This window comes from Colius striatus, chromosome Z (assembly GCF_028858725.1).
Source record: "Colius striatus isolate bColStr4 chromosome Z, bColStr4.1.hap1, whole genome shotgun sequence".
In the NCBI taxonomy this organism is placed as follows: Eukaryota; Metazoa; Chordata; class Aves; order Coliiformes; family Coliidae; genus Colius; species Colius striatus.
In genome coordinates, this window is record NC_084790.1 from 57,929,054 (window position 1) to 57,956,973 (window position 27,920).

General features: G+C 38.9%; 1 protein-coding gene across 8 annotated transcripts in view; it reads right to left on the bottom strand.

Moving 5' to 3' along the window:
• Positions 1–16,436: 16,436 nt before the first annotated feature.
• The window catches only part of ZDHHC21 (zinc finger DHHC-type palmitoyltransferase 21), a 37,374-nt gene continuing 25,890 nt past the window's right edge, over positions 16,437–27,920 (bottom strand). For 5 of the 8 annotated variants that reach the window (XM_062017902.1, XM_062017897.1, XM_062017900.1 and 2 more), the window contains 2 exons: positions 24,210–24,253; positions 16,437–23,679 (listed from right to left, as the gene is read on the bottom strand). In XM_062017902.1, the coding sequence (XP_061873886.1) occupies positions 23,547–23,679; positions 24,210–24,253 (177 nt within the window). In that variant the 3' untranslated portion in view covers positions 16,437–23,546. Of the gene's footprint in view, positions 23,680–24,209; positions 24,254–27,066; positions 27,120–27,139; positions 27,246–27,920 lie in introns of those variants that run through there. The other 3 variants (XM_062017896.1, XM_062017898.1, XM_062017899.1) reach the window with 3 other exon arrangements.

Consider the following 27,920-nt stretch of genomic DNA (forward strand, 5'->3'; position numbering starts at 1 on the left):
GGGTTTTTTTCTACTTCCCCGCTTTCATTTGCAGCTGTATAAATATGAACAAAAACAGCCATGCTCATCCAAACAAAGAAAAAATGGACTGAATATGCATATCCTCATTAACTAAATTTAATTATGACAAGCGGCATATTAATCAGTAGTTGCTCCAGTTACTGCATTCATTGGAAGGGAGGAGGACTCCAAATTAAGGGGAAGCATGGGGGAAAATCGCATACTGATTAGGAGACTGCTCACAACGTGATACAATACACTTTCTAAATAATTATTCAGAGGAAACAGAATAAAGAGGCAGATTGCTCTATTTTTAAGACCAACTCAAGAACAATTAGCAAAGAGCATGATGACGAGGCTGCTTTCTTTTTCCCGTGACTGTTTCCACCTCCACATTCTCACACCAGCTAGCCTGGCATGCAGTGCAAAATTTGCATTTCACCAAAAAAAGAAAAAGAAAAAAGAAAATAAAGAGAGTAGAAAAGGAAGAAAAAGGAGAAAGAAAAAACCCGTGCCATCCTTGCTGCTGTTTTAGAAAGCAGGCCCATACCCCTACAACAGCAGAGAAACCTTATCTGTCTGACTGTGATGTTTAGGAGCTCTGCAGAGACACTGAGTTGGAGCTGGAAACTTTGCATACTCTGAACTTTGCAGCACGTGCATGTAAACAGTGAAGGAGGAGTTCAGAAAGGAAAAAAAAAAGGGGGGGGGGAAAGAAAAAAAAAAAGAGAAATATTCCAGGGAGGGGAAAAACCAGTTATCACACCAACTCACCATCCACCAGGTCCTGGCTGACATGTCATAGCATAGCTGCCATTTTATGGAGCTGTCCGATGCTTTCCCTGCCATTACGCTGTCAGCAACCTTCATCAGATGCAGCTCAATGGAAGATAAGACACCTAATCAAGAAAACATCAGCAGTGGCTTGCTGGGCTACATGTAGGCCAATCCTTATCACATTGCATCATGGGAAAAGCCCCTTTATTAGCAAGAACTCCAACCTCACTGATATAAAGACAAGGATCAGGTTTTTTCCTTTTTTTTTTCCTTTTTGTCTGAAGGGATTGGTGAAACTGGCCCGTGCTCTTTGTGTATCATGTGTACGCACAGCAGCCGAGCATCTCACAAGTGGGCGGCTAGCTGCACTGCTGCACTGTGTGGACTAAATCTATTTGCATTCTTCTCGGTTATACATTGTTTGACATGGTTCGTGGTCAGCTCCGGGTGTAAGGAAGAAGGGGAAAGGAAACGCTCGCCCCCAGCAAGGACAGGCCAGTTCAGCTGCCAAGGTGGGGGCCTGGTGGAGGTGTCAGCAGCACACGTGCGTATGCACATGCACCTATGCGTTCGCACACGCACACACCCACATGTGCACAGGCATATGCACACACCATGCAGGCAGGCTCCTGGGGAACACCAGGTAGCAGCTGCAGCTGGAGCAGCCTGGGCTGCCAAAGGCTACAAATTCTGTTCTTTCACTGGACACATGGAGACAGTTTTAACTCTTTGCAATCAGCCCTTGACAAGGAATGGGAAGGATAGTAAGTTGACACAAGGAGTGGAGTCCATTTAGAATTCCAGTGCCACAGACTTTTCCCATCTCCCATGGATGCTCATGATCTCCTCTGCTCTGGACGATTTAGCTGGGAAGGAGGAGATGAGGGGGTAGGAAACTATTTCAGTCACTGCTCCATCCAGCTCCACAGCTTAAGGTCATCTGTTTGTTGTACCTACCGCCAGCAGGGAGAGAAGGCATTCTTCCTGCAAGATTTTCCAAGCAAATTTTTTTTCCCTAATGAAAAATTTGCAACTCCCTGAAGGAAGGGCTGGCTCAGAAGAATAAAAGATTATGCTTTTATTTCAAGCTATGGAAAAGGAAAAGTACATATACAAGCACACAGAGGAAATCAAGAAATCCTAGCACATATTAAAGGGGATATACAGAAAAACAGCATTTGCTAGTCTCAGATGAAGTGATCAACATCGATTTTACCATTGCATTGCAGATTCTCTCTCATGCAGCTTTAGCTATATGTCCCTCTTTAGTAAAAAAAAAAAAACCACAGAAGCATTTCAGAAACCATTTTTAAAATTGTCACATATAATGTGACAAATAATAACTGTAAACAAGCAAGCATCTCACATGCTTAGCATCTCTCTACTGATTATGCTTTCTGTTCAGGATCTTTCACGTTTTGCTCTGCATTTTATACTTAAAACATTTAAAAAAGTAAAAATAACAGGCTCCTTATACTCGTGCCTGAACTGTAAGTAAGAATCCAGACTACTGGCATATAGAAGTTCCACACTAGGAAAATACACTCCTACCAGGACTATTTATTGCTGCATCTCTTCTTTCCTGTATTTGCCTCTTTTTCCCTCTCTCTCCAGTCTTTCTCCCTTCCATGAACATCATCTCCAGAATTAATCTTTCGGCAGCTGAGAGCTACTGGCACAGCAGTGCAACACTCCCATAGATGAATAGGGGTACCCATGCATGTACCCCTTTGCTGTGGGTGGGCAATAGGCTTGTTCGGCTAGCTGTTAGAACTGGCATCCATAACCCATTTAATTAGACACTAAAACTGTGACAGCAAGTAAAGAAATGAGACTGAGCAAGTTCAGAGTTCTGGCAACAGAACAGCTCTTTAGCAACAGCAGGTGTGTTAAAAGATTAAAACTGTTCTCCTTCATGTGTTCCACTGAGATCAGCTTGCTGCCTCAGTTTCTCATTTTAAATACACGATGAGGCTAGTATGAAAAAAGTCAGACATAGAATTAATAAAGACTCTGAAAATCCCAGTCCTCTGAATTTATTCAACACTTTTTCTAGAAGAGCTCTATGCAAAAAACAAAGACATTTCATTCTTTTGCCCTTCAACTAGGTCACAGTGATAAATAAGAACCTAAGAAAATTTAGGATTATTGGAAGGTCTGCCTATGGTCAGATGTTATGTTCTCAGCGCATTTATAGTGCACAGAAGGCATTAATTCACTCTTTCTTAGTCCTGACATCCTGGTTAAACAGCTTGGCTTCCTGATAAACATTATAAAGTTCAGAAAGCACCAATAGCAGCCTTTCATCCAGTTGTGTGTATGCAGTGTACAGTCAGATGTCCTAAATGGTCCCAGACTGAGCCTCTCCCATGGCCTTCACTAGTGTGCTTATCATCACAGAGGGGCTGCACACAGCAGTCAACTGCAGGTGTGAGACACATCTCAGACAAGAAGGATGCCACCACTCACTCTCATGCATAAGCTGTAACTTCAGTTAATAAACATATTTCACAGTGCAAGGAAACCTGGGACTGAGGTGAAGAAGTGGATTTTCTACGGTTTCCAACCCACTGAAGCCTGATCATAGGTGAAGAGACCAACTGCTTCAGCTGTTAATCTGCTTTACTATGCCAATTGACAAATCCCTGGCAGCACTGTGTCGGCTGAGAGTGGGAGCCCACACTTTAGGTAATCATGAGCCAGTCTGCTACACTTAAAAGAGGATAGAAGTTTTATCGCACTACAGCTAGCTGAGAGATCTCAGGCTGCTCTCAGATGCCCAGCCCACAGTAGACCCAATCTTGCAGCATCCTCTTCTACCAAGAAGCCACCCGCAACCAGTGGAGCTGCTCCATCTCAGAGGAACACAGCTCTGGAAGATTCAGGAAGACTACGCATCTGCTGTAGGCACAGGCATCACATGGATATTTGCTTTTATGCAGGCAGGAAAGACAGAGTTAATGATGAGTCTCCCTTCTGTTGCTGTCTGCTGCCTTCCTGTGTTATCTGAGGGCAGAAGGGGGATTTCTGGCACCCAGAAAAACAATGCCTGCAGTCCTGGTCAGTGCACATTTCTCATGCACATGCTGCTCCCATGCCTTAACCTGCCTGCTGGGAGGTCTGCCTTTCTCCCAGCCATGTCTACTTCGCAGATGGGATTTTAAAAAAAATATCATTTTTTAAAAAACAAGGAGGGACAGATCTCTTTTCCTGTGCTGCTTGAATATGCAGTCACACACAGCACAGTGAGAAATATATCATTAGATGAAATTTTTCAGATTATCTTTACTCTCCTTTCAGGAAAAGACAGATTTATGAGGGAACCATACGGTACTGCTCACTGCATAAAAGCAACGCATTTCAAGGTTATTCAGACTTCCATTTGGTTTGGGGGCATGAGGTGTATTTACCTGGAATAACTTGAATTTTTCAAATGAGATGAACTTTTCAAGTAAATGTGACTGATTCAACTTTTTTTTGGTTAATTAGTTTTTTTTATATTTTCAAAAGAACAAAAGAAGAGGTCAAAATACAAAATTTGGTAAAACAAAAATCTGGTTCTAGTTTAAGTGAAATAAGATGTTAGCAAGTTCATCAATTTCCATATACCTGTCTTCCTAACACCTTAAAAGTTGCCAGCCCGATTTTTCCCCAAGAGTTTTGGTTTTTGTAAGGTTTGTTTCCTCCAGGCTGCTCTTGACTCTACTCAAGGGAACATTCCCACTTGATATCAAGGAGCGAGCTAACAAACACTAGCACTCATTATGAGCCCTCAGGAACCAATTAGCTTCTTTCCATAAGGTCCCAACACCTACAAACAGAGAGGCTGAAACAAAGAAGTTACAGTACTCTGCTCTGGAGGATACATAGAGAGACCCAAACTAGTATTGTAGATTTTAGAAATTACAGAGAATAAGATCAATGTTTAGATTTTGGGATGATCTTGATTTTTTTTTTTTTTTAATCCACTACTAGGAAAGTCTTTGTTTGTCTTTGGCAGGAAAAAAACCAAAAATGAAACAAAACCAAAAGCCACTAATTCTGAAAACCTTCTCTTGTTACTGTAAGTCTAGTGCAGCATTTTTTTCACCAGTGGATAGAGACAAACTTGTGTCCTGAGGGTATCTGTGGCACACAGAGACCCTTCCAGTGTCAGTAATTCCCTTTCTGTGATAGTCAATAGGCAGGTGGGTAGCTACAGATTAGAGCTCATGTATCCTAGGAAACCTTTTGTTAACTCAGTCATTGCTGGAGCCAAATTGCTGATATTAATAGTAGACAGCTAGCTACAGATCACACTCACACACCAACTCCCGTTGTTACACGCACACCCATGCACATTTGCGCACACTCATCACTGCTGGGCTGAAGCTAGGAGAACAGCTCCAGCTGTTTACTCAGATGTGGGACATTGCACCAACACAGCAGAGAATTTTAGCTAGGTGTTTGCAAAGCCTCTCTAGCACTCCCTTGTTTCACTAGATGCCCATACAGCCCTGACTCAGCCCTTCATGAGAACCCAAAAAGAGTGATGCTCTCCAGAGTCCAACAGGTCTTGGGAGACCTACACACTGCCCTCGGTGTGCACTACTCCTCTTCTCCCTGCTGTTTTCTGGTAAAATAAATAAATTTCAAAATAGTCATTGGCACCTACAGAACCTATTCACATAAACTAACACAGAGAGATCCTTTATGGCATCAGGATTTTTCATTTCTGTTAAGGGAGAAGTACCTGGCTAGAGAAGTCTGAGAATCCACTGCTTTCAATTTCCTCTGGAAAATATACATTTGAAAATTCCTTCATAATGTGGCTAGGGTTGTGGTGAGGAATAAGTGCTACTAACTTTGCTTAATGTTTTGGTTTTTTTTTTCCCATTTGACATTAGTAAAGACATAAATAAGGCTTTTTCAATTCAATCAACCGATTAAACAAACCATGGCAGCATGTGCCCAAGAAATATCTTTGCTGACCTGACATTACCAACAGATGGCATTCTTGCCAAGACTTTTACTGAGCATTTTGTAGCCAGATATTTCCACCTTAACACTTTCTTTCTTGTGCATAGACATGCTTCCTCTCTTCTGGAGCTCAAGGTTGCCCAAGAAGCGTCAGAGTACCTCCAGAAACATGGAAAGCTCCATTGCTAAGTCACAAACAGTCCTGGCTAAGAGAAGTCACGAGCAGCATTTGCAGCTTCACTCAAAGTAATAAAGAAGGTAGTGGTAATGTTCTTCCAGCATCTCTCCTTTTGCACCCCTGACAAGTACCTGGTAGCCTTCCAGAGCAAGCACAGTACTTTTGGGTACAGGTCAAAAACAGAGGGTGGCAGTGGCTGTCTTTCAAAAGACCAGAGACCCAGTTCTCAGGTTAACATTCAGGAAAGAAAACTTGTTTGCACCGAACTTTTTCAAGTGATAAATGCTGAGCAACAACTAGGAAAGCAGAAATAGCAAAATAGTTAATTGAAAACTACTGTTTTTAGAAGTATTCATTGGTCAAAACGAGAGACAAATATGATGATATAACTTGAAACACTTACAATGACACAACCTCAATATGTGCTGCAACTTGTGTATACACTTTTGAACTATGAAAACTTGCAGCCTGAGCAGGAGAAGGCCAATGGTGGAGAAACAGCCAAAACTGGAGGATTCAACTGCTGTAAACCAGCTTCACTTGCCTTATTTTCATTGAAATAACTCATGCAAAGATGTGTAGCCAATGCATAATAAATGGAAAATTCTAGCATTCTGTTGTTTATGCTTTTAAAAATATTATTAATTGTAGTATACAACTTTTAAAAATTTCTAAAATATTTGTCCAAAGGAAAATGATTATTCAATGAAGGAGGTGGAATTACATCTGCTATTTTCATGAAAAAATTGTTTGATATTTAAGAATCATGTGTCTCAAACAAGTGTTCTTTATTCACTAAGTGCCTTGTTTCATAAGGAGGGTGGTCGTAAGTGTTCAGAACAGGATAATACTCCATCCATCTCATTTGTGGATTGTATTTCATCCCCATGAGCCATGTGAGAATCACAGAAATTGGAACTGTATCCCCTGAGATTCCATGCTAAGAAACCCAGTAATAAATGGAAGTCATTATGCTGCTTGTACACAGTCTCCTTAGAAGAAGGGATGGATTCTTTTCACCATCTCTTTGAAGAGGTACATACTGATAGGCTTCATCAAGTACACTGCACTTTTGTAAATGGATGTGGAGCAAGCCCTTTGCTCACAGCACATCTCCAGTTTGGGGCCTGCTGAAACAGCCCAATCCGTCAGGACCAAAACACCTATTTGGTGCCCACTGTGTACTGGCATGAGCAACACTTCAATGCAGAGGGCTCTAGGGAAGCCTATCAGTGTTCATATGCTTCCATACAAAAATACTCAATTGTAGCAGATATTATTTTCTATTTCTTCTTCTAAGCTTATAAAATCAGATATCTAGGGAGTAACATTTCTCAGATACAACATTAACCTCTGGCTTTTATGATTGTCTTTGAGTTCATTTTTTTTAAAAAAAGCAGCTACATTTTCATGAGAAGACTCTGTTTTGGCTTGCTAGTACATTCAGATAAAGATTAACTTTTCTGGTTTGAAAAGGGCATGCAGGTAAGAAATCTGATGAATCAGACATGACTGTGGCTGAAGTTGAACAGTTTCATCAATGCTACATCTTCTTTTAATATTTGTACTTTCGTCAGACTTGAAATGTCTAGATTTTTAAAACTCTACAAGATTTTCAGGAAGACTTGGGAAGAGTGCACTGTGCGTCCCAGCACGATACTGCCATTCATAATTCAGCAGTTCCACAGGGAAGCTCGAAGGAGTTGTGGTTAACAAAACAAAAGCTAATTGTTGCAGAAAGGATAAAAAGAGTGATATTCACACACAAGCTTGCTAACAGGACTGCTTCTTGCATCTCTCATTACCATGCAGAACCAGAATTTTGACACTGGAAAGGATTCTGAATCATACATTAGAGGAATGGCTCTTTATGTCTCATTCAAGAAAATTAAAACTAACTAGATGTATGTCTTCAGCCCCTCACAACTGTCTATATCTACCTTTATGCTTGCAAGGCATATATGGCTAGCCTGTAGATGTTTCTGATGTGTTTTGGGAAGAATGTATCAAAACTTTTTCTGCAAGGATGCACTTCCTTCTTCCCTGCATACTAGAGGGAACAGCACCAGAGCCAACATCACTGATTGATCACTGAGACTCCATGCCCTCCCTGGGCAGCCTGTGCCAGGGCTCCCTCACAATGAAACAGTTTTTTCTTATGTTTAAATGGAACTTTTTGTGTTCCAGCTTCATCCCATTATACCCTGTCCTGTCACTACATACAATAAAAAAGAGGGATGCCCCAATCTCCTGACATCCACCATTTAGATATTTGGAAATATTAATGGCACTCCCCCATCAGTCTCCTCTCTTGTAGGGTTCTCTAGAACAGCCCTAGTTCCTGAAGTCTTTCCTCATAAGGAAGATGCCCCAGTCCCCTGATCATCTTGGTGGCCCTGCACTGGACTCTCTCCAAAAGTTCCCTGTCTAGTCATGTGTCTCCACTCACCAGTAGTAGAACATCTTCTGCAAACAGGAAGGGTAAGAATTTGTCTTAGCAATTCTTTAAAGATCAGCTGTTCAGCTTTACTTCAAGGTATTAAATCCTGGCACTGAAAACAGACAAGATTTTTTCTTAAGCTTGACTAAATTTTCCACTCCTGGCTGTTAGTGATAAATAACCAGAATTCTTCCCCACACATAAACGTAATGTATGTATGCATGCACTAGTACAGGCTGGGATTTGACATGCTAGTGAGCAGCTCTGCAGAGAGAGAACTGGGAGTCCTGGTTGATAGTAAACTAAGCATGAGCCAGCAATGTGCCCTTGTGGCCAAGAAGGTCAATGGCATCCTGGGATGCATCGAGTGTGGCCAGCAGGTCAAGGGAACTTCTGCTCCCCCTCTACTCTGCCCTGGTGAGGCCTCACCTGGAGTACTATGTACTGAGTATTTGTACTGTGACAAAAGTACAAACATTAAAAGAAGATGTAGCATTGATGAAACTGTTCAACTTCAGCCACAGTCATGTCTGATTAATCAGATTTCTTACTTTCATGCCCAGGAGGATGTGGAATATCCTTCTCTGGAGGTTTCCAAACCTGCCTGCATGCATTCCTGTGTGACCTGATCTAGGTGGACCTGCTTTGCCAGGGGAGTTGAACTAGATGATCTCTAAAGTTCCCTTCCAACCCCTACCATTCGACGATTCTATGGAATTTTTTGTAGAAATACGTACTGAATATGCAATTGTTTAGCACAGGCAGAATGGACGCAGAAAGGTATTTTCAGCTTTCCTAGAAGTAGTTTCTGTATTAAAGGTATATACAAAAATCTCCAATATTTGAAACCAAAACAAATTTAAATCTCAACATGATCACCTAAGGCATGCCCACTTGTTATTCTTTTATTTCTTTTACTTCAAAACCAAAGGAAGAAAACTAACTAGTTTCTTACATGATCTTTCCCTTTGGTCCAGATGTGTGTCACTAGTGCAACCAAAATTTTACCACCATAAGCTGGAAAACATAGATACATCAAAGTACAAGTGCCTATGCACTCCTGGATGTTAAGAAGTCCAAATTCCTTATCTAACCTATGGGATGTGGCTGCTGCTTCTGAAGTAGATTATCCAGGCATCTGTGACATGGATAATACAATTTTGAAAAGCATCCTGCATTCAGTAACTCATAGAGTAAGATTAACAAAGAGTTCTTAATGCTGGCACTGCATATCGTCAGGGCCTTGATGACAGTTTGCATCCATTTCTGTGACAAGTTGAGATTGCATAGCCAATATGGCTCTTCCCTCAGTCAGAGGAGGAATAGGAGAATAGAGGAGTGACAGAAGTATCTCAATGTCTGTTACTATTCTGCCTGACTTTCGGCTTCTAATCTGGGAGAGTTCTACACAAACTTGATGGCCCCACACCATTGTCCTGGTCACTCTAAGAAATTCCTAATAGTAAAAAGTACTGACATCACTCTTCACTTTTCCCTGCTTCTACGCACTCTGGTGCTTGGCCTCCAAAACCCATTGTCCCTTGCAGCTGACCCCAAGGGCTGATCACAGGGACAAAGATTTGAGGGTTTATCAATGACTAAGACAAAACACTAATACCTAACAACAGTTTGAATGCTGCCATGCTAGATAGTTTTCAAGCAAAATTCTCTATAAAGTTTCCTGATGAGTTTGCTGGGTGCTGATGTTGAGCAGCAACAAAGTGCCAGGAAACCTTGAAAGTTACAGTATTAAAGAGCAATGGCAAAGTGATCCTGGGTAGTCACTTTGAGTGGTCATCTCAGTTTAATCCCAAGAAAAATAAGAGGAAAAGATAATTCAATTAATCATGAATGGAAGGGTTCACTCATACCGCTTATTCTAATCTAAATGGGAACATAAATACAAATATTTACAGACCTAATTTGTCAGAAAAGAATAAAAGGTTTATAACAAAGATTATTGCATAGTTCTAATCTGCTTATATTTCGGGAGATACTCTGCATTGCCTTCACCTAACAGTTTCTCACCATCAGTACTAGTCTAAAGCCAGGCTAGCCAAACAAAAAAGTAGTCATCTGTAAGGAAGCATGACTGAACAGTGATTGTGCTAATGTGGCCTCATAAGAAGCAGTACTAGGATTCATGTCACCAAGTACATGAACCAACACACTCTAAAAACCAATAATTTGCTGGTAAAATTTGCTGAGCACAGTGATAAAGAAAAGACTGATATAGTTAATAAGCTGAACCTAATTCAAAAGAATCTGCCTTGTTAGAGCTAAATGCAAAGTTACACATGGGATCAAAGAATGCAGTGTAGTCTGGGGGATCACAGCTTGAATTTAGATACGTAGTGGGCAAAATCCCAGAATGATGTTGCAGAAAAAATAAAGACTAATACAATAGTTGAGTGAATAATTGGCAGATAAAGCTTAAGGAGGATGAGGATTTTACTTCTGTGGGTGACACTGACCACAACAAAGCTCTTAATGATATGTCATGTGTGTATTTGTAACTTTCTCTCAAAGGTCATCACTGCTTATTCAGTAATGCTCTTCAGCAAGACTGAAAGAGCAAATTCACTTACTTTATGAAATAAATACATGGCTGAGAGACAATTTGTTATTTTACAAGTAAATTTAAATAAAGAAAATGCTGACTGCTTGAGGATTCTTCCAGTTAGAAGCAACAACATGAGTCCAATACCTTCAAAGGAAAAGCATAAAATTTCAAGTTGGAAAAGAGCACAGTGAAAAACTCAGAACGGAAAAAAGTTGTTAACTGAAGGATCAGGCTCCCAAAGGAAGTGATGGATTTACAGTGTCTTGACACTTTCAAGAATATTCTTCTAAAGGACTGCAGAGGAACTAAAAGAAATTATACTGTCTATTTTTCATAAGACTAGTTAAGTTCTTGAATTTACAATATATTTATCCATCTGTTGTGACAGGTGAATGAAGGCTGTAAATAATTTATTTCCAGAAAAAAAGTTATGCAAGACATTGCAAATTAAGCTTTGATGTCTGACCAGACATTCAAGATTATTGGTTCACCTGCCTGAGCTCTTGAAAGGACAAACTGGAAAGACAGAGTAGAGGGTGTCAGGAGGTTGGGACATCCCTTTTTTCTATAGTAGCTAGCAACAGGACAAGGGGTAATGGGATGAAGCTGGAACACAAAAAGTTCCACTTAAATATAAGAAAAAACTATTTCACTGTGAGAGTGAGGGAGCCCTGGCACAGGCTGCCCAGAGGGGTTGTGGAGTCTCCAAACTTGGAGTTCTTCAAGACCTGCCTGGACATGTTCCTACTTGACCTGATCTCGGTTGACCTGCTTCTGCAGGGGGATTGGACTAGATGATTTCTAAAGGTCCCTTCCAACCTCTACCATTCTATGATTCTATGAAACTTTAGAGTTATCTCAAAAAACCTGTTGTCTGTACAGATTGCTTTCCACATTTTGCCTTCTCTCTCTACATCTCCAAAGAATAGCAACTCTTTACAGATCTATGATCATAGAATCATAGAATGGTAGGGGTTGGAAGGGACCTTTAGAGATCATCTAGTCCAACTTAGAAACAAGCAACAGAACAAGAGGAAATGGACTCAAGTTGCACCAGGGGAGGTTCAGGCTGGATATGAGGAGGAATTTCTTTACTGAAAGTGTTGTCAGGCATTGGAACAGCCTGACCAGGGTAGTGGTGGAGTCACTGTCTCTGAAGTGTTTAAGAGCAGGCTGGATGTTGCACTTAGGGAAATGGTATAGTGGTTGATAGGGCTGGGGTAAAGGTTGGACTCGGTGATCTTAAAAGTCTCTTCCAGCTGAAATGATTCTATGATAGCAAGTATCAAGTCTGCAAACTTACATGACAGAAGTTAATTTTCAACATTTGTGATTTTTCTTCATCATTTCAAAAATTTTGTATCTCATTTGTCAGAATATATTTTGAAAATAAAAATTATAGCACCAAAATCTTTTATTACCTTTAACAATGTTATCCTTAACATAACTCTGTGGCATAAAATACTTGTAGTCCAACTCCACATCAGTCATAGAGGCAGAAAGAAATGGAGACTAGATGCAATAAAAACCTACTACCTCGTCCCTAGAAGAGGATGTTATAGCAGTGGATACTGGAGTTTCAACCTGCAATGAAGAAACCATGGGACTTGGAACTTGGTGAATAGCAATCACGAGCATGCAAGATGTGGTAGAACTACTCAGACCTGGCAGGAGTACCAAATACCCTGGGAAACAGCTCTAACTGCAATTCCTGCTCAAAGATATGCGCAGACACTTGCTCTAGCCATAATGTGGCAATGGCTGCCTCTCTAGTCGGTGAATCTATGCATCCGGTGTTTAGGCTGCACGATTTGGGGATTTCAGGGAAGGATCCCCCGTGTCCTGCACGAGAGGTGAGTGTGCAGCTCTTCAAGCAGAGGTATCCTGGGCCAGTGGAGACGACACATTGCTATGGACATCCCAGTAGGTCTGGGAATCCAATATCGATTAATAGCCTCAGCTGCTGTGTCACTGAGTGCAGCAGCACTTGAGCAAGGAATCACAGATTTCACTTTTAGAATTGCAGCTCTACTCAACTCTTGCTTCAGGCACTCAGTTGTCTTCATCAAGACAGCTGGAGATCACACTAAGAAGTGAAGGCAGATTTTCTGAGACCCAGACTCATGGTCTAACTCAGTGGGTAAGTATCCACTACCTATCAAAACTGACTATCAAATTTAACATTTGTACAGCTTGAATTAGCACATTGTCTGCATTTATACCACTTGGAAAAAAAGAAAAAAAGGAGCCCGTCAGCCAAATGGCAATCAACAGACTGTAGAAGCAGGGATTTTGGGCACAGCTACAGACAAGTCCCAGTTTCACAGAATAAAAGGGTGAGGTTGTGAAACACATCCTAAACAGCAAGATCATGTTTTACTTAAAGGTAAATTATTACTTAGGCTTGAAAAGAATCATTATTCCTCAGCAGAACCTGTCCAGTTCATTTTATATTCAGTTCTGTGAGACTGGAATACATCTTTTTGGCTTACTGTATACAAAGCCTATTGCTGCATGTGTCTGATCTTAAATTAATCCTTCAGCAAAGGGAATGTTTGTGAGAAGGGAAGTCTAATGAGAAAAGTATTGTGAAACTAGAGGATATACAAAGAATATGCTGTGACTGACACAAATTCTCATCTGGTTTTTTTTTTTCAAATTATTTGTATTTTATTCAGACTAACACATCCTCCGTCCTTCCTCAACCCTATCTACTCAGCTGGATGTCCACAGGGTCCAATTTTCCCTTCAATTGCCCTTGCACGCTAATATAATTGCAGCTCATATGGGTAATTGGTCAGCCTACAGCAGTGTTTGCATACATTTGTTCATCTGTGCTACCTGGCAGCCTCATAAAATGCATTTATAGGCTCAAAATTCTGTCAAATAATTTGTTTAATTCCATTTATAATAGGACAAAGCACATCAAGAAATGCTTCCACAAGCTTTAAGCATTAAAAATACTGCAGTGTACACATTAAAATTATTTTTATGGGCAAATCTCTGTTTCCACCTATCAAAAAGAAGGCACACACTCACACAAGTCAGTTGTATCTAATTTGTAAATACTAAACAAATTTCATAGCAGAGACCAACCAGACTTGAAATTATTACATTGGGGAAAAAAAGCTCATTGAAATTTCGGACAAGTAAAACTAAAATTGTTGGTAGCAGGCAATAACTGCTTTTTGTGGAATACACATAGAACACAGAATTTTACAGGCTAGTTTTGCACTATTATGGAAGGATCAGTGTGGAAGTGATTTTTATCACTGTTATTACCAGAATCCAGTTTTTGGGCTGGAGGAGAAGATTTAAGTTTTGTGCCACAAACTGTCATCATGTAGTTTGTGCTCTCTTATTCACGAGACGTCAAAAGTCAGCTATTCTAGTCATTTCATTGCAGGCATAACCACTGGCTTTTTTCTTTGGCTCAGTACTCTTACCATAGATCTTCCCAGGTGGCTAAATTAACCCTTCTTCCACAGTTGAGACTACTGCTCACACCGTATCAAACTACTTCTATTCTTCCCAGCTACATTTTTCTGTGACCAGCAATACTTCTGCATTTCTTTTTGCATGTCAAATCCAGTATCTTACTTGAAATTTGAGACCAAAATGTATGAAACTTCTGCATCAAAATATGACATAAGTTCACAGGTACGCAAAATGTATCAGTTGCTGAATCAGATCCATTTAACTCTCTCAAAATGTTGTAGTGGTTTTGCCTGGGTCGGGTTTTGGTAGTGGAGGGTGCTACAGCTGTGGCTTCTTTAAACAAACTGCTGCCAGAAGCTTCAATATGTAGCTGACAGAACTAATGCCAGTCAGTTCTAAGATGGACTCCGCAGCTGATCAAGTCCTGGCCAATTAGTGATGGAGCTAACACCTCTGTGAATAACATATTTGAGAAGGGGAAGAAGTTGCTGGGCAGTTGCTAAACTGCAGCAGCAACAGGGAGTGAGAATGTGAAAACATCTGTGGAGACACCAAGGTCAGTGGAGAAGGAGGGGGAGGAGAGTGCTTAGGCCCTGAAGGAAAGACTCCCCTGTGACCTGTGGTCAGGACCATGGTGAGGCAGCTGTGCCCCTGCAGTCCATGGAGGCCACCAGGGAGCAGAGATCCACTCACAGCCTGTGGAGGACCCCACTCTACAGCAAGTGAATGCCTGGAGGCTGTGACTCCATGGGAAGCTCACCCTGGAGCAAGTTCCTGGCAGGACCTGGGAGTCTGTGGGGAGAGAGGAGCCCACGCCAGAGCAGGTTTGCTGTCAGGACTTGTGACCCTGTGAGGGACTCAGCTGGGGCAGTCGGTACCTGAAGGACTGTTCTCCTGGCGGATGAGCCATGCTGGGACAGGGTGTGAGGAGCTGCCACCATGGCAGGCCTCATGCTGGAGCAGTTTGTGAGGAACTGTAGCCCATGGGAAGGACCCACGTTGGAGAAGGTGCAAAGGACCCCACAGTGTAGCAGTGGGAAGTGTGAGGCCTCCCCCTGAGAAGAAGCTGTGGCAAAGTCCATCTGTAATGAACTGACCACATCCCCCATCCCCTGTACCACTGTATGGGGAGTCCAGAGAAGAGGAAGGAGTGGGGGGAGTTGTTTTAAGATTTGGTTTTATTTCTCATTTCCCTGCTCTGTTTGATTAATAAATCAAACCTTTTTCTCCCCAAGTCGAGCCTGTTTTGCCTGTGATGCTAATTACTGAGTGATCTCCCTGTACTTAACTCATGAACCTGTCATTACAGAATGTACAGAACGTATACAGAATGTGTAAACAGAATGATGATGAACAATCTAGTAGATTGTATTAGGGTTTACTTTTAAAAAAAAAAATCTTCTTTTTCAGAAAAAATGGGAATTTATGCAACTTTTTGTTTATAGCTACATCAGATGCTGTTAGGGATTACTGAAAACTGTGAATGCCATCGTGGCATAAATATGCCAGAAGATGTCTTCTGTGATTGTACCACTTGATCAGCACAGTTGAGAGATTTGTTTGGTTTTTTACTAGAAATCAAAAAATTATTAAAAAAATGGGTGGGGTGTGTGTTAATGCATTGGTATAGCTGCATACATGTAACTGAATTATTTAGGCAAGAAATTTAACTGATAATGTAACTACTGTTGTTACACCAATAGATATTCCTAACAGAACTTTTCAATGCTTCTGCCAACACTGATTTGCTCTCTTAAGAGCAAAAAAACAAAGTTCAGATAACAAGTACCTCATTCTTTGACTTTTCACAGTTCAGTTTTGCAACATGAACATTTGGGATTATAGCTTAACCTTGCCATAATTAAAAAAAAATGAGTACTAAGAGTAACTTATAAAAGAATTATGAACGTCTAAAAATTTATTTGAAAAATATTAGCAAAGTATTTAAGCAACTTAAGGCAATGTAAATGAAATCCAGAGCAGAAAAAGAGATTTTAATTATTAAAAAATAAGATTTCTACAAAAACACAGTGCATAAGAAATCTCAATAAGGATGAAAAAATAATACTTAATCTGAAAAGAAAAAACATAAACATTACATTAATAAAGAGAAATAAAAGGCAATACATTGTTTTTCAGCTGGATATACTCTTAGACTTCTAGATTTGATTAAAAGAATACCAGAGTTCGTTTTCATGTTTTGATATTATTCAACCATTTACTTCACACATTACCCATTCAGGTACAATCAGTGTTAGACCACATAATCTTCTTCAAGTTCAGCATAAACCATGCCCAGTATTGTTTGAAACCAGTCAAGATCATAGAACAAATTAGTAAAACCTGTTCATATGCCCATGTGTAAACTACAAAATTCAGAATGCTAATTTACAAAAATCAGTTCAATTTTGCTACTTGTCACTTAGATTGAAGCTGTTACAGAGAGAGTTTCTGTCTATAGAAGAGACAGCCTTCTATCTACAAATTACACTGTGATCTACAGAATATCAGTCTTGGGAATGTGCATAGAAAGACACAGTAACTTATATTTAAGTTTCATATTTTTTTAACTCAAAAAGTACATGATCCATCATAAATCTGAATTATTCTTACTGTTATAAATACAGGAGACAATGAGATGGCCCTTGTTGCAACACCTAGTTTGGCAAGACACAAGATGCCATTGAGCAATTTCAGAACTGAAGTCCTAGGCTTAACACAGCTCACAGACAGAAGTACTTCAGTGAATTCTGAAGTTCAAATACACAGTCACTGAGCAAGTAGTACAAAAATATTTTAAATAATGCTTCCTGAAGTATTCAGTCACATGGTACGTCACAGAAACAGTTACACTGTTTTTAGAAGTACTGATTCTTCACAAAAGCAATCCCTAGGATCATATATAGTTATAAAGACTGATGCATAGGAGATCAGATTTATTCTTACAATTCCAAGTATGTGAAAAATCAAGTCTCTCAAGCAGATCAATTTTTAAAAGTCATTTTTTGATACAACAGCCCATGGATCTTCATCTCCTAAATACACCTGTGGCAGCACCAGAACATTGCATGTACTAGCTTTGGTCAAGAGATACTGACTCAGGCACCGACAAAGTAATAACAACTTTATTATATGCAAAATGATGCTTAAGGTTATGAAAAGCTCCAGCTGTGCTTTATTACAGAAAAATTTATTACAGAAAAAAAAAAAAAGCATCATTTGTTCAAAACCCATGAAGAGGTGTGACAACTCCACAGCTTTCCAGGCTACTCTACCACAGTGTCTATTCTGGCCATGATGATATGAACGTGACTGCAGGTAGGACTATTCCATGCTGCTGTTTGTTCAGTGAGAAGACAGAAAAGGAAGCATTAAAGTTGAAAATGAGCAAAAGAATGAACAGAATTCATTCAAAGTAGTAACTTTGCTATGGTAGAGAATTCATGGCAATGGAAATGATTTTGTCGGGGTAACTGAGACTCAAGTACAACAATGGTAATTGCTCACAGGCAGAATTTCTTCCTAGGCCAAGGAAATGCTTCTTAAAAATATTCTAATTTACACGAACCTTCCTACAATGCAGACTGAGTGTCAAGCAGCAAATATTTTGGACAAAAGATCCAGAGCTGAAAGAAAAGTCATTATCATACTCATTTTATGGGAGATACTACCTGCAGCTTCAAACTCTGAGTCACCAACGGAGGTTACTTTTCAATCTGTCTCCCTCTTTTTCAAACACAAATATCATGTCATTAATGTCAAGAATCCACCACTCAGCAGAAAAAGTTAGCCAAACAAGTAATTTTCTTAAAACAAAGTGCAAAGTAAGCTTCCAGAGATCTGGGATTTCTTGTTTCAAAGGTCGTTCAAGGATTCACACTAATTAGGACATCACAAAGCCTAAGGGTTGCTCAAAATCCATTGTTTGCCCAGCTTGTATTTGGGCTTGGTACTGTCTTGACACATATGCAGGACCTTGAACTTGGTCTTGTCGAACTTCAGTTAGGCTCACATGGGCCCAGTTCTCAAGCCTGTCAAGGTCTCTCCTATTGACCACACAGCTTGACGTCATCAGCAAACTTGCTGAGGGTGCACTCAAAAGCACTGCCCACATCACTGACAAAGCTGTTAAACAGTGCCAGTCCCAGCACTGACCCTGAGGAATGTCACTTATCACTGGTCTCCACTTGGGCACTGAGCCTTTGACCGCAACTCTTTGAGTGCAACCAGCCAGCTGATTTCTTATCCATCAAGTGGTTCATCTGTCAAATCCGTGTTTTTCAAATTCAGAGTCAAAGGTGCCGTGTAGGACAGAGTCAAATGCTTTCTCCAAATGTCCAGGTAGAAGACATCAGTTCGTCTTCCTTTATCTGTTCTGACTGAGAAAGGACAGGCTCTGAGAAGTGTATACATTGGGCTTGTGATATGCACATACAAACCCATTTATGCTTATTGATGCTGCTGGACAGCTACGATTGCTCAGTTGGATCTCATCATTCAACTAAAACCTTTGTCCACAAACTTAAACATCAGGTATGACATTCTGTGGCTAAACAAAAGCTATCCATTTCTTGAAGTGCAAAAACCAAAACAGTACCTTTGTCTTCTGACTGTTACCTTCCATTTGGTTATAAGATAATGAATGAAAGTGTATTCCCTATACATACAATGCAAAAAAATCCAATTTATTATGTTTGCACACATTGTAGAAGTACATGACTGAATGAGAAGTATTTGGTGGTACTAATTAAAATGCACATTGTTTCACGCAACTCTTATTCTTCTGAAAGTACACTTAGCTTTTATTTTAGGACTAGTTGAGAAGTGCTAATACAGTACTACTGATGGTAATACATGTAGAATAAGCAACAATTTCTGTCCAGAAAGATCAAGATTCCATCATCAAAGGAAAGATTTTTAAGGAATGCATTGGTGTTTCCAGCTGGGATACTGACAAGAGTCAGTCAATAGATTTTGTCTTTGTGATGTGGTTGTTCCAACAAACCTAAGTTAGCCTCTTATTTGTGAGCTGCAGCAAGACTGAGTGTGTGGTAAAGACAGAGGATGGAGATGGACAAGTTAAATAACACATATAAGTGATAGCATCCCCAAATATGTAACAGAAACACTCTGCTGTAAGTGAGGTACTGCTGTGAGGAGGGCTAGCTAAATGCAGTAAATAAGGCATTACGAAAAAAGTAGCTTATGTTAAGTAACAATTCCAGGTTACTAGAAAACCCATTATGATGTTTCAGCTGAATGTAAAGTTGACCTGAGAAAGATTCTCTTTCACAGTACTGCAGAAATGCTGTCTTTGACATCTACATTCGTTACACTGGCATTAAATGGCCTGCTACAGCAGGAAATAAAGCATAATTCATCATTTTTCTGAAGTATCATTTACTGAATAAAACTGGACAACTGTAAGATGAACATTGAAAGACATCATATAATGATGGCATGTGTATTTAACTCTAACTCCCACTCTTTGTGATCTCAGTTCTTTGGGTAAGGTTTGGTAGGAAAAAAAAAAAAAAGACCACTCTTTTGACCTCTTCTCCATTTACACTGTGCTTTCTGTTCTTAGATAGTTTCTTACTTGTGAATTGCCCTCAAGACTGAAAATTATTGTGTCTTAACTGCCAGCTGCTCAGTGAAACCTGTCCTTCAAACGAAGAGATAAGACAGGTTGGTAAATATTATTTAAAGCAGAATCTTTCATTTTAGACATCAAATTCAATCAAATTAAATCTCAGATCTCTGATATTATGAGAAGACAGTGTCGTTCAGCCTTACCAGGCGCTACCCCATACTGCAAATCAACAGTTATGTTCAAACGTTTTGACTTTGATTTTTATTAGTGCCTTGACTTCTCTTTGTTCTCCTCAGGAAATCAAATGTTGTCAAGTTCATAGCTAATATCTGCTGTGCTCAATAAAGTGTGTGTAGTTCTGATGTTATGTTAGGATGAAATTCATTAATATCGTATCAGATTTTTTAAATTAATAATGATACCAAGGACTAATTAGTCTTAATCATGCAGCTTCTACTAAGATAAAAAGAATCATGAAGCAGAGCTGGAGGGAAAGAAGTGTGATTTCAATGTAAAGAATCAAAGGATTTCAAGGTTTAAAGGATTTCAAATTAGATATTAAAAGTCTACCTGCTCTTTTCCTGATATAACAACTCTTTCTGAGAATCAGTTTCAGAAACATCACTCTAATAAGTTAACAACATGATAGGGTCATTGGCTGAAATCTGAAAAAATATTTTTTATTGCTTTCATGCTTTCAGAGATTTGTCATTCAAAAGAGCCCAGTAACTCAGTAACTCTCTGCAAACTTACCCTTCTCTCCTCCACATACACAAAAATGGGATTTTAAAAAATTAAGTAGCTACATTAATCATATTACATATTGATTCCTAATGTTAAGGATGGATGGGAGACTGAGAAAAAAATGTATTTACAAAAAAAATTCAACAATATAAAATAATTTGAGAAAATGTGAATCTGTGAAGTCACCATTTGCATTTGAGTCAGGCAAGATTTTCAATTACATCATTTACTTAAATGTATACTGGATACTTCAGCCTCAAGGTTCTTCTGGTGATTTAAGTATCTTAGAATTTATAGATTTCTTATTTTAAATTTATAATTGGTTGAAAGGAAAGTCGAACACTTCCAAAGATTTTCTGGATGAAGCTGCTATTCTGCACTTCCAGGCCCAAAGAAATCACACAGCCTCTGCTCCCAATACCTGCTGTGCCATAGCGACATGGGCAGCCAGGCCCACTGCAGGCCAAGAGCCCACCATTCCCGTGCAAGATTCCCACAAGATGTGGGTTTCTGTACCTGCAGGCCACAGTTAATCCCCACCTGTGCCACCTCAGTGCTGGCTTCTTATGTTTGCTACTTTGAGACTACTGGAATAAAACTCATGACATTTGGGCTATTTGTGGACTTTCATCCCAACAAAGCAGGAACTTAACAGTCTTGTTACTTTATCATGTCCAAAAATTAAATGCATTAAATTAATAACTAAAGTTCTGACTGTCAAGTAGATTCTGTATTACAGACATGGTTTTCCATGCATGATTAAATTAGTAGAAACAATGATACTAGCAAACAGAGTAATTCTATGCCTCCATAATGATTGTATCAAGAACAGTTACATTCTTGAGCCTCTTTCTTAATAAGCTTCAGAACTGTGTGATCTGCTATTAGAATTAATTAGCATGAAAGAATTTTAATAAACTTACTATGTTTTGCTCATGAAACAGATTTATATACTGGCATGTAAAACAAAACTGCTATTATTCCCCCGTATGTTTCACAGAGATTATAATAGTTAAATTCCTTAAAAAAAAAGAGAGAATACAATTGTTACTTTATAATGTACATGTGTATTTTTTTTCTAATTTTAGGCACTGCTACAGTCTTTCCATGCATCCTACTCAAGCTTCTCTTTGTTTAAATATTGCTGTCAATACCACCTGAAAGTCTAAACTCACTTCTAGAAAATGCCATGAAAGAAATGGTTGAACATTAGTCTTGAAATGTAAATGAAGCAAATATTCCATCCATTTTTAAAAGTAAAGTTGGTTCAAATGTTTACATCCATTTGAAAACCAAGTGATTTTTAAGATGCAGCTTTTTGAACTTTCAATGGCTCATCAAATCTGTTAACAAAGGAACATAAAACATTAGCAATGACTGTTAAGATTTTAAAAGAGCTGATGTAAAAATTCAGTGTGCATACCACTCATAACAAATCTAGCCCTTCCTTTTGAATATACTGTTCACAAATGAACAATGACTCTCTCAAAACACTGTCTACATATATTCCATCTGGATTTTGTGCCCTTCGTTATCTTGCTGCATGACTCTCATTTAAGGTGTACCTTCATCTGGTTAGACTAGACAACAAACACAGCAGGGCAGCATAACTGAAGACACTGAAGCTCTGAATTTCTCATAAAAAGTCACAGAACTTTCAAAATTCATCTCAGGCTGATATCTGTATAGATATAGAGGGCTATAACAAAAGATATCTTTCTTCCAGGTACAGCTAAACTGAACCAGTACACTGGGAATTGTCATTTTACCATATGCAATCTTAAGGATGCTTTCTTTGGTTAACATAAAGGGCCCACAAAAGGCTGTGGTACATCAACATAGTACTCTGTTAAATGCATTAACATACTTCACTATACACGTTAGTAGCAAATATCTGTATTTATGTATAAATATTTTTAAATATTTTCACATATATTTCCAATACACAGTTAGACCAATTTCAGCTACTTATCACTAGACAAAAGGAAATATTTTTTTACTTTATTGACAATATACTCTTCTTTATGGTACATTTTGCTAACTGATTAAGTTTGCATTTTCAAAAAGTGATAATTATAGTATCTGTAATACACAGCTTCTTTGTTGAATTATTGCAAAGAAACACTTGGGATACACTGAAAACCTCCATATCCGCATATTTTACCCTGGAATGTTTCATCACTTTTGTTGACATAAAGACACAAATATTTTCCATTAAGATAATGAAATACAAGTGTAAGATCTCTCTATATAAACACTGTATTTATGTGTATATATAAAAACCTCTCCGAGAAAGGTTTAGGAAGAAGTCTGCCTCAGTTTTAAGTGTTACCTTTTATAGTACAATGCCGCACAACTGCTACTGTATATCATAAAATAAATGGCAGATTCTGGGAATTTTAAAGAAATGTAGCACAAAAAAATACATGAATATTATCTAGACAGATCTACTGATAAAAATACACACAAAACAATTTCAAGGAAGAGTAAGATAGTGTAAAAATGTAAACTTCAGTGTTTCCTACCAAAAAAAAAAAAGTCAAAAGAGCTAGTACCAAACAAAGAGAGTAAGACTGCATTTCAGTCACCTAGTTTTGGTATTAACCTCAAAGATTAAATAAATCCCTCTGGAAAGCTAATTTGAAGGTAAATATGCCTTAAATTAAATGTACAACTTGCATTAATGTCAGAACAGAATCGAGACCACTCGTAAAATAAAGCCTGGGGCACATAGTGATACTTGTGATTGGTGGGAGGATTTTAATTGACTTGAAGACTGTCATAGTCCTATTATCATAAAACCTGTAACGCACTTCCAGCATAGAGGACCCATCTGTGCCCACCATCCATCTGTTTAGACATGATTGGCAAAGTGGTAGGGAACTCGCAGCGGTTGTCTCTGCCTGAAAGGAATAAACCACAGGATCTTCCAGTGAGTGCCAAAAACTTCTGAGAAGGTCTGCTGCCATGGCTTTCGGGGCCTTGATCTACAGAAGACAGCATTATTAGTGAAAGACAGCACGCCCACAGTGCACTTCAGTCACCTAGAACAATGCAGGTTGGCTCAGAATCGATTGTTGGACTCTGATGAATTGTGTTCCAGAATCACAAATACAGCTTTTCTTTTATTACAGCACACAGCTGAGACTTAATTTACAAGAACAGAAACTATCTGTGTCAATCAAGCAAAGGCAACTTTTGAAGCAGAGGAGAACCTTAGAATCAATGTATATCAAGACACAGCAGAAAGTGTCTTTTGATTTGTACTATAGAAAGAAAAGAAAGTTATTGGCCTTGAGTAGGAACAGAACGGAAACAATGTGAGGCTACTTTGCATACAACCAGTATTAAAAGATTAGTGAGCTGCTGCTAGAGATAGGAAGTACAGGACACAGTATCACACAAAATAATCTTAACAAAGTGCCTTTAGTCCCGTTTCCGTCTCACATCGTTAAAAAAAACCCAACTATTGTTTTATCTTTTCAGCAAATATATGTAGAAATTTTACAGCACTTACATGTCTTCACAACAGTTTGACATTTTTTCTATACTTGTCGTGTCCTGTTGAAGAAAAAAAAACACACTGAAAAAAGTATTTATTTACATTCCCAACTGTTAAAACATTGTTATGAAAGCAGGGAACCAATTCTTAGTATACACTGCTTTGGCACTAGTCCAGTAGGTCACATATTACTCATACGTCATACAAATTTTAAACAGCTGTGAGATTTATATGCACAAATTTACTCAGTCTGTTAAAATTATTTTTGTAAACATGATATGAAACTATACTGTATGGTTTTACATACCACAGAATGTCACAAAACCTTACAGCATCAATGCAGCTAAAATTAATTCCGATATTACAATTAATTCATGGGACATTTAGGAGTATTAAGTGTGTGAGGTACATTCTTGCCAGATTTGCAGTAGTCCACTGAGATAATCACAGGAAAACTCAGGAAAATGCAACTATTAACTGATGTAGTATTTTGAAAAATAGGAGCTATTACATTTTAAAATAGTTGTCTTCATTGGTATCACAATGCTAACAGCATCACTAGCAATATGTCATCCGTTTCCACAGTCACTACAGGTGACCAAATGTAGTAAACCCTAAATGATGTTCAGAGTGAAGGGACCCCTGGAGTTAGCAGTCAACTCAAGCTTTACTAAACATGATTAATTTAATGAGTGATAATCTTTTACAATGAACAAATCCATCTAAGCTTTAATCATGCTCAAATAAAACTTTAAAAACTACCAACAATAGTACTTTTTTTCTCATTATTGCATCGTGTATTTAGCAAAAAAAGCTTGCTGTGTGAGGATCACTTAAATTTTAACTCCAACACTATTAGCATTTTCAATGCATATTCATAGTTCATTATGTCCAAAATAACTCATGAGGTCCAAAATACAATAACTGAAATATTTCTCATGGTTCCATCTCCTTTTCATGGTAGCTTGGTATTTCCCTTTACTGTTCATTGATTTAGGCATGCACATAATGCACCTGTCAGATTACACTAGCATTTGAACAAAGCCAAGAGTTAGTCTCTATTGTTCCAGCCATACAGAGACACAAGGGCTGTACTTTAATTAGGCTGCAGTCTCATTGTCATCTGGAAACACTATCTAGCAATAAAACCGTACTGTGTTCCTTGATTGTTCCTGCCATTAGTGCATCCAATTCAGTGCAGGCGCTGCTGGGAATCCGCCACTATCCTTCATAAAGCTTTGAAGGGGAAGGGTGAAATGTGAGTGGAAAACAATGTACAGAAAGCTGCCTCCCTGCTTCACCAGACATGGGTGGCCTCAACTCTCCTTGCCAAATTTTGTCTTTCTAAATCCACTTCCCAGCCTTGACAATTTTTGGAACAGGATCCCCTACTAACACATGCTTAACAGTAAAAATCTTAATTTTGCCCACAATCTACCCATCTGAATCACAGACACATTATGGCTAAGAAACCCCCTCTTCTCATGTCAGCCCACCATGATGCACAAGTTCTTCCCTGTTTGTGCAGAAAAGGCATGCCCACAGCACACTATATAAATCATTCTGGCCTCATCACTAGATGGATTTGAACAACTCCTCAACAGTGAGGCAGGACATAACATGAGAAACAGATTGTATTATCTGTTGTTTTGATTCCCATACATACTGCTTCCCCTCTCCACTGCATGGGTTTGTCTAGCATATCCCCCCTCACCTGCCACAGGTGGCAGGAAAGCATTTTGAGACACAAACTTTTCTCCTGGTTAGGGTAGGACTTGACTGCATTGCCAAGAGATATTCTTCTTCCTTGGGTTGGCTTTTTATCCAACTCTTGTTAGAACAAATGTCCTTTTCCGACCACAGAAAATCACACACAGCTTTCTGAATAAAAAGGACTAAGTAAACACAGGTATTACTTTCACATTTCAGTGAGATTGTAACAATGTCTTCACAAGATGCTAGAGCTCCTTCTGTAACTTCAAAAATACCTCAGCTGTAGGAATTTTCCTCTAGTGAACTCCAAGCTGTCTATCTGATAGTACAAAATAATATTATTGCATTTCAAGGTAACAAGTGCTGATGGAGTTTTTTTGTATAACTGCAGCATGCCTGTCCAGACTATCATTGATTTCTAGCTACCAAAGACTTATGCTATCATTTCACAAAAGGAGCCTATAACCAGCTTTGGGTGCAGAAATAACTTAATAAAATAACATTCCCTAAGAAAGTCCGTATTTGAGATTTTTTGAGGAATTCCAAGGCTGGGAACTGGGGCTTGTATTTCTTTTTAATTGTTAACACAGCATGTAATTAAGACCTGAAAGACGCTCATCAGGCTCCCCACAAAAATGTAACTCATTAAATGTAACCCATAAAAATAGCTATGTGAAAGCACCAACACAGAAACTGCAGAAAATGACCACAAGAATAGATTGTCAAGCTTCCATACCTTTAAAACAGACCATGGATTTTAATTTGATAGGAAGTCAAATAAAAGCCTTCCCCCTTCCTTTTTTCCTTCTTTCTCTCCCTCCCTCCTTTTTTCTTTACACTAAAATTCCAACATCTGCTTAGAATACTTTTGTATTCTAAGGAATACAAAAGGAAATGGGATTGAATCCTTTGCTTCTGGGATCTCCTTCGGAATTAAAAAAAAAAAATCCTCTATAGCCACATTTTAAATGCTGTGAACTAGAGCTGGAGGGAATGGGAGGAAATATCTATCTGAAGTTCAGCTGTTTAAGAAGTGCTGGTGATTGAACTTAAGAAACCAATGATTCTATGAAATTCCTCTCACAGCTTCCCTCCCCCAACACTGCTTCCAAACACGCCCATTTGAATTGTATTTTCATTTGCGAGTGAACCAATTTACCTTTTCACATGAATGTGAAACTTCACAGCACCCCAGGAAACTTGGTTGCCCCTCTGGAGACAGAAGAGGAAGGAAAGGGAGAAGACCACAGTTGATTTTTGGCCTGTTATTTAAGGCTTTCTTCTCAGATAAATTTTTCTTCTTTTGGAGACAGGAGGACCAGAATAACCTCTGTTCTTCTGAACGACAAGGTGTTACGTTCATTAATGCATCTCACCAATGGCTTTCAACTAAAGTATCATCTCAATTAATTATGCATTTGGTGTATACCACAGTTTTGCTATAACATCGGTATTACCGTGTTCAGCCTAAGAGGCTTTGGCTGTCTGCATTTACTATCAGCTCGGATTAGTATCAATACAAATAAAACTCTGCAGAGATATTTTTTTTCCCGCCAGACTCACAGCAAAGGCTGATGTTAAAATCTTGTGGAGAATTGGCACTCACCCAAAAAGTTGAAAATAGCTTGGTATGTGCAAATATGTCATATCTATTGAGTCCTAGTAATCTCTATCTCCAAAAATAACAGAAAATTTACAATTACATTCAAGATGAAATGGACTAACCTGCAATTGATTAACTTCCCATGAGGGTTCATCTGGACCCTCAAAGTCATAATCCAGACTATTGTTACTGCACCTGGTTATTCAGACACATATCCATTGCTAAATATCTTAAAACAACTAGCAAAAAAATTATACCTTAGAAAAAGGCCAAAGGTTTCAGATTCTGCTGAGCTGATGAAGATATTTTTTTTTTTTTTTTTTTTTTGCTTTGAGGACTTACTACAAATCTGTAACGGCAGCTTGTCAACACAAAGTGAAGTAAGCTACTGCCACAGCTATAACTCTTAC